Source organism: Solanum dulcamara, chromosome 1 (assembly GCF_947179165.1).
Source record: "Solanum dulcamara chromosome 1, daSolDulc1.2, whole genome shotgun sequence".
Lineage (NCBI taxonomy): Eukaryota > Viridiplantae > Streptophyta > Magnoliopsida > Solanales > Solanaceae > Solanum > Solanum dulcamara.
In genome coordinates, this window is record NC_077237.1 from 44,573,874 (window position 1) to 44,582,060 (window position 8,187).

General features: G+C 39.7%; 1 protein-coding gene and 1 non-coding gene across 2 annotated transcripts; one reads left to right on the forward strand and one right to left on the reverse strand.

The window, feature by feature from the left end:
- Positions 1-1,946: 1,946 nt before the first annotated feature.
- Positions 1,947-2,504, reverse strand: LOC129892834 (uncharacterized). Its single transcript, XM_055968376.1, has one exon. The coding sequence runs from the start codon at positions 2,502-2,504 to the stop codon at positions 1,947-1,949; it is 558 nt and encodes a 185-aa protein (XP_055824351.1).
- Positions 2,505-6,748: 4,244 nt separating this feature from the next.
- Positions 6,749-6,855, forward strand: LOC129903994 (small nucleolar RNA R71). The gene has a single exon (XR_008770345.1). It is a non-coding gene; the product is annotated as a small nucleolar RNA R71 (small nucleolar RNA).
- The last annotated feature ends 1,332 nt before the right edge of the window (positions 6,856-8,187 follow it).

An 8,187-nucleotide genomic window follows, 5' to 3' on the forward strand; every position in this document is an offset into this window, starting at 1 on the left:
CTCTTCATCATCTACCTTCTCTATGGTGGGTTCATCATCATCCAGAGGATCTTGAAATGCTGGCCCCACCTTACATATATGCATAGCACTATCCATAAGAGGATAGCGATCTGCCAATTCTGCTATCTCATTGTCCATTGCCGGACGACCACCAATACGCAGCTATAATTCTGCCATCCCAAACATGCGACCTATCCAACTTTTGTCGCGAGCTTGTCGTTCTACGGCAGACAACATCTGTTCCTATGCTGCGTCATGACTCCTTGTTTTTGTCACGTCAACCACCTTACAAATTAAATGTGGCACCCTTAGTGCACTTAGATTGTGACTTTCTTCCTCAACTCCTTGAGCCCTCAACATTCAGGTTATTATGCTTCCATAATAGAAACACCACCTCTTATTATTTCTGAATTTCAGCATATTGCGATGGATCACCGATCCTGCAATCCCTTCATTAAGTGATAAACTAGGACAACCCTTTCCTTAGTCACATCTGACACATGCTTACTTGGCAAAAAGACACTGTACATGATTTTCAACCACACCGTAGCTTCACTATTCAAATATGAATAATGAAGCGTACTGTGCCTATCAGTGTCTTTTGCCCTCTCCTACCTTGCAACAGAGTTAGTACCACAAAGAGTATGATGAATATCTCTATATGGTGGTTGTTCTTTCATGTCTAAAAATTTGTTATAATCACAATGTGGTGTCCCCAAAAATTCATTTAAATCTCTAGTTGAAAAATGAATGCTTTTACCCCGTACCTCTATCGTGTTGGTACTCGACTGCTTAGTGTTCCAATTTGCATAAAATTCACGGACAAGAGTTAAATTGCACTCACCTTGGTCTTCAAAAATAAATTGAAGACCCAAATTATAGACCATCTCTTGAATTTGAGGAAACTCCATCTACAGCTTTCCTTCATTGACAAATTCATCTCCCATGTATTTGGCTTCTTTCTAGGAGTCAAACCAATCTAGTTCATATTGCTCTACTACTTGCCGACCAAATTGATGTGGTGGTATCCCAGAGCTTATTTGGCCCGAGTTTGAAGAAGCCCCAGTTTTTCGGGACTTCTTGCTGCCAACTCCTTGGGCCACTTGTTTTCCTTTGGATGCCATTAGAGATGAGAAGGATAAGTTGGAAGAAAGAAATCGGATTCTTGGCAATGTGGTTGTTTCGAAAAGTTAAAAGAGGAGAGAAGGAAGATTTAGTGATGGTTTGGTAAGGTAAATGTTTTGTGGTGTAATATGTGTGTGGAGAAAGGTGATTTATAGTAGAAACTAGAGTGGAAGTTGAAGGGGAAAAGTTGGGTGTATTAGAAATTAGATGGGAAGTTGAAAGGGAAAGGTTGTGGGAGTTTTAGGGTCGGCTAGTGGAGGAGTAAAAATGGAGATAATGGAGAAATTAAGGTAATAGAGGGTTTTGGGGGTTTTGGTCTGTTTTAAACCTGATATTCAGGCTTTTGGCCTGAACTTGCTAGTGGCGCTGTAGTGGCGCATCGCTCCAGTGTAGCTCCACACTCAATTTTTCATAATTTTGTTATGGAGCTACAGTGGGGTGTCGCGCCACTATAGCACCCAAAACATTCCTCAATAGTTTGCCTCCTGGCGCGTTGCGCCACTATAACTTTGCAAGTTTTGGCGCTGCAGTGGCGCATCGCGCCACTATAGCGCCATGACCATTTTTTCTACCTTTGTTTCTCCAAACTCATGCTTATTCTGCCTTGCCCCCTGCTGTTCTGCACATGAAATTTCTCGATTAGATAAATAACTCGATGGGTTGCCTCCTACCTAGCGCCTTATTTTTGGTCATGGTGCGATGCTTCCACATCTATTTTAAATGAAGAATTACAAACTTAAACTACATTACACTACCAATTACGGGTTGCCTCTCGTGCAGCACCTTATTTACTGTCGTGGCACGACCTAGCTTTAGTTGCTTCACTCGTTCTCTAGTTCAATGGTCTCCTCTTCATGGTTAACATCCTTACCAAAGTAATGTTTAACTTTTTGTCCATTTACCAAAAAGGTGGATGTCTTCGTTGTATTCCACAATTCCACAGCTTCATTTGACGTCACCTGTACGACTTCAAAAGGTCCACTCCACTTGGATTGCAGCTTCCTTGGAAAAAGCTTTAGTCTAGAATTAAATAGAAGTACCTTTTGTCCTGGTTCAAAAATGCGGGTGATGATGTGCTTATCATGCCAATGTTTTGTTTTCTCTTTGTAGAGCTTGGCATTTTCATATGCATGGAGCCGAAACTCCTCCAAATCGTGCAATTGATCCAGCCTCTTCTGACCTGCTAACTCTGGATTTAGATTAAGCTTCTTGATCGCCCAGTAAGCTTGATGTTCTAATTCCACCGACAGTAAGCCTTGATCGCCCAGTAAGCTTGATGTTCTAATTCCACCGACAGTAAGCTTTTCTGAATACCATTTGGTACGGGGAGGTTCCAATGGGTGTTTTGTACGCTGTTCGGTATGCCCAAAGAGCTTCATCTAACTTCTCCGATCAATCTTTCCTTTGAGCATTCACAATCTTTTGCAGAATCTGCTTCACCTCTCTGTTGGATATCTCAACTTGCCCACTGGTTTGAGGATGGTATGTTGTAGTAACTTTATGCCTCACCCCGTATTTAGCCAATAGATTCTTCAATGTTTGATTTATGAAGTGTGATCCTCCATTACTGATAATTGCCCTGGGAGTGGCAAATCGAGTGAAGATGTGCTTTTTAAAAAAACTTGCTCACTATTTTTGAGTCATTTGTGGGAAGTGCAACAACTTCCACCCATTTGGACACATAATCCACTGCCACTAATATATATTGATTTCCACATGATGACAGAAACAGACCCATAAAGTCTATTCCCCATACATCGAAGATTTCAACCTCTAGAATGTTGTTCAAAGGCATTTCGTGTCTTCGAGAGATGGTGTCCATTCTTTGACATTAGTCACAGTTCTTCAAATACCCTGCAGCATCTTTAAATAATGTAGGCCAAAAGAATCCAGATTGAAGTACCTTATGTGCAGTGCGCTCTCCTCCATGATGGCCTCCATATGGTGATGAGTGGCATGCATCCAACACTTGGTGTGCTTCTTCCTCTGGCACACATCTCCTCATGCGATCCATACCTCACTTGAATAGATAAGGCTCGTCTTATATATAGAAACGCGCATCATGCATAAGCTTCTTCTTTTGTTGCGAGGTAGCATCAGGAGGGAACACTCCACTAATAAGGTAGTTCACAATATCTACATACCATGAGAGATCTTGTACTTCTATTTCCAGCAGTTGCTCATTTGGAAATTCTTCCTTGATCGGATTCTGCTCAGCCATATGGGATGAATCCTCTAATCTTAATAGATGGTCTGCTATTTGATTTTCACATCCCCTCCTATCTTTGATTTCAATATCAAATTCTTGTAGCAACAGAATCCATCTGATGAGCCTTGGCTTGGCATCTTTCTTATTGAACATGTACCTAAGAGCTACATGGTCAGTAAAAACAATCACTTTTGTACCTACCAAGTAAGAGTAAAATTTTTCAAATACATAAACCAACGCCAGCATTTCCTTCTCCGTGACCGTGTAGTTGGCCTGAGCAGAGTCAAGAGTTTTGCTTGCATAATAAATGGAATGAAAATTTTTCTCCTTCCTTTGTCCCAGCACTGCTCCTACTACCGTGTTGCTTGCGTCAAACATCAGCACAAAAGGTAATTCCCAATTAGGAGCTAGCAGGATGGGAGCTTCAATCAGCTTCTTCTTTAAGAGTTCAAATGCCTGCAAACATTCATCATCAAAGATAAATTTTACCTCTTTTTCGAGCAATCCACACATTGGTTTGGCTATCTTCAAAAAATCTTTAATAAAACGCCGGTAGAATCCGGCGTGGCCTAAAAAACTGCAAACTCCTTTTATTGAGACTGGTGGTGGGAGTTTCTCGATCACTTCAATTTTTGCTTTGTCCACTTCTAACCCATCTTCGACACTTTATGTCCCAACACAATACCCTCTTTTACCAAGAAATAACATTTCTCCTAGTTTAGGATAAGGTTTGTTTCTTCACACCTTGCGAGTACCCTCTCCAGATTGTTCAAACATAGATCAAAAGATTCTCCAAAAATTGAAAAACCGTCCATGAAGACCTCTATAAACGTTTCCACCATATCGTGAAATATAGCAATCATGCACCTCTGAAAAGTGGCAGGAGCATTGCAAAGACCAAATGGCATACGCTTGAATGCGTATGTCCCATAAGGGCATGTGAATGTTGTCTTTTCTTGATCCTCTGGTGCAATGGTGATTTGATTGTAACTTGAATACCCATCTAAGAAACAATAATATTCTTGGCCTACTAACCTATCAAGCATTTGGTCAATGAAAGGCACAAGGTAGTGATCTTTTCTGGTGGCATCATTCAACTTTCTGTAGTCCATGCATATGCGCCACCCAGTTACTGTTCTTGTGGGGATTAATTCATTTTTTTCATTGGTTATCACAGTCATTCCCCTCCTTTTTTGGTACACACTGAACTGGGCTTACCCACTTACTGTCAGAAATTGGGTATATTATGCCTGCATCTAGCCACTTAATTATGTTTTTCTTCACAACTTTTTTTATGATTGAGTTTAACTGACGTTGTGGTTGTGCACTAGCCTTATGTCCTTCTTCCATAAAATCTTGTGCATGCATAAAGCGGGGCTGATGCCATGAAGATCAGCCATTTGCCATCTAATTGCCTTTTTGTGTCTCTTTAGTATCTCAAGTGCTGTTGTGACATGTACTTCAGACAAAGCAGATGAAAGAATTATCGGTAAGGTATTATTTACTCCAAGGAAAACATACCTGAGATGTGCTGGTAATTGTTTCAACTCCAATTTAGGGGCTTCTTCCAGAGAAGTCTTTGGTGAAGGCCCCAATTCTCTGTTCAGAGGCTCTACATCTTTCTTCCACATGCTTATATTTTGCATGTCCAGCACAGTGGCTAACCTTTTAGATTCCATGTCCTCTTCAATATCTTGACCCATCACAACTTTTTCTAATGGATCGCTTCCTACAGTACAATGAGCTGAGACTTTTTCATCGATGATCGTTACAGCAGACAGCTCTTCATAGATTGCAGGTAACATCAGTGCATGATATACATCAAACACTTTCACTTTGTCGTGTGCTCTCATAGTCAATCTACCTGCAGCTACATCAATAAGTGTCCCCCCTGTTGCCAAGAACGGGCGTCCCAAGATGAAAGGAACATCAGGGTCAGGCTCAAAATCTAAAACAACAAAATTAAGAGGGAAAATGAGGGATCCTACTTGTACCAAAACATCCTCAATGATACCATCAGTTTTAGCTACAGAACGATCAGCTAACTGTAGCAAAATAATGGTTGCTTTAAGTTCTCTCATGCCTAATTTTTTAACATGGATCTAGGCATCAAGTTAATACTAGCACCTAGATCACAGAGACCTCTGGCATTACTATATTTATCAATAGTTACCTACACCGTGAAACTACCTGAATCTTTTAGTTTAGCTGGAAGCTTGCTTTTGTTCAAGATTCTTGAACTACACTTTTCAGTGAGCGCCACTGTTGCAAATTCCGCTAACTTGCTTTTATTGGCCACAATATTCTTGATGAATTTATCATATTTTAGAATTCCCTGTAAAACATCAATCAAAGGCAAATTAATTTGCACATGTTTCAACAAATCTATAAACTTCGCAAAACACTCCTTTTCTTTCTTCTTTTTAAACTTTTATGGGAAAGAAGGAGGAGATTTTGTCTTTGGTTCCTCAATTTCCTTGGTACCGCTGGGTTCACCTTCTTCTCTAGCTTGTTCCTTTCCTCTTACCTCTGCTGATTTGGCTTTAGGATCTAGTTTAGTGAATGGGTGACCACTTCGGGTACTCACAGCATGTACCTATTTGGGGTTTGGGTCAGTGTTACCTGGTAAACCTTCTTATTAGCGAGAACTTTGTGCGCTTGCCAATTGCCCAAGCTATTTTTCTAACTGTTGGGTAGCTAACTGATTCTGTCGAACATCTACAGCTAGCTTAGCCTGGTCTGTCATGATTTATTTCAACATGTCTTCTACACTCATGCTTCCTGACTTTCCTGGTCCTTGCACACCTTGACTTTGGTTATTGTATTGTTGACCATGATTGTTGACCATGATTGTTGTATTGTTGTCCGTCTTCATGTGGTCTGTATTGATTCTGACCTTGTTGTGGGTTTTGCTGATTTCCACCCCAAGAGAAGTTGGGATGGTTTCTCCAATTTGGGTTGTAGGTGTTTTCATAGTTTTGATTTCCACCATTTCTAGGTGCATTACCCACAAAATTTATCGACTCTGGATTTGCTCTACAGTATTCAGCCACATGTTCATTGTTTTCACATACCTCACACCACATAAGTGGTTGCTGAACCATGCTTACAGATGTTTATTGTTGTCCTTTGGCTATCGTGTTGAAATGCGTCGTCATCATATTTTGTATTGCTATAATTTGTGTTGTCAACGCAGTTACTGCATCAATCTCTAGCATACTTGCTTGTTTTTGCACAACTAGGAGGGCATTTCCTCCATTCCATTCCGAATTGCCTTGAGATATGCGATTTAGCAATGTATATAGCTCATCATATATTTTCTCCAAGGCTTGTCCACCTATAGCAGAATTAAGAAGAATTTTTGTGTTGGGTTCCAAACCTTCAATGAAGGTGTGGACCAGTACCTCATTAGCTTGATAATTATGAGGACAACTAATGAGCAATGATTTAAATCTGTCCCATGATTGGTATAAATTCTCTCCACATTTTTGCTTGAAACTCAAAATTTCAGCTCTTAATTTAGCCGTCTTCCCCGAAGGAAAGAACCTGATAAGAAATTTCCGGGCCAAATCATTCCATGAGGTGATTGAATTTGGTGGTTCCGACTTTAACCACCTCTTGACTTCCCCTAACAAAGAGAACGGAAACAATGTTAACCTCACATAGTCAGGAGAGACCCCAATCGGTGTATATGTGTCGCTAATCTCCAAGAAGTTCTAAATGTGGACTTGGGGATCTTCGTGTGGTAAACCTGTAAACTGACCATTAGAGTGTAACAATTATACCATGTTTTGTTTTAGTTCAAACATTCCTCCAGCTGGAGGATTTTGGATGCTAAAAGTGACATTCGCTGTTAGTGGGACTGCCACAACTCGCATTGTCCTGGCTGCTATCTCCACAGGGATCTCCTCTAGCAAGACCTCTCCTTCCAGATCGTGATTATCCGCCAGATTTAGTTTATGTATTAGATTTTGCGAAGCTTTTATTCGCTTTTTTTGCTAAAAGTATCGTTCAGGCTCGGATAACGGATCTACAAGTTCCTTGTCTTTGTCTAGTGTAATGTTTAAATTACCTGCAAAGATTCACAGCTAATACCAAGTTGTTAAAGCTAGAACAATCAGTATAATTTTTTTTAGAAAAGTGCCTAATTCTTATGGTCCCCGGCAACTGCGCCAAAAACTTGTTGTGGCTACAATTGCACACGCAAGTGTACGTAGTTTCTCAAGTAATAAAGCGGCTCTTTCAAGCCAGATATCGAACCCACAGGGACCTTGATAAGGCAAACAGTTTTTTTAAAATTACTACACTAATTGTAATTGTGCAACAGTTTTAAGATTGTTAATGATTTTTGGAAATATAAAAACTTTCTATAAGTGAGAACAATGCAATAGTTATGTATATTAATCAGGTTTCAAGAGATTCTAGGGCTATAGCATAACGTGAGATCAAGTTTACTATTATTCAATCTTAGTTTCCAATGGGCTATTTAATTACTGATAAAAAAGGGTTAATAATCCAATTATGGTTTCCCAACCTATAATTGCATATCTTCATTGTCAACCTAACTACATCGTTGAGTGGTGATAGGTATGAAACAATAAAAATGCATTTAACCATCATCCTTTATCATAACCAAATATGGTAAATAGGTATGTGTCACAAGCATCCTATCTACTAATCATCCTAACACACATTAGTATGAACATATTCCTTCCATTCTTTGTTCTATCTACTTGTCCTCTTCTGAATTCAAGATAGACAATATATATATCTTAATGTTGGCCAAACATCAAAATAATAACCACGAAAATGGAAGAGTAATTAAAATTAATAACCCATCTACAACCAAGCTT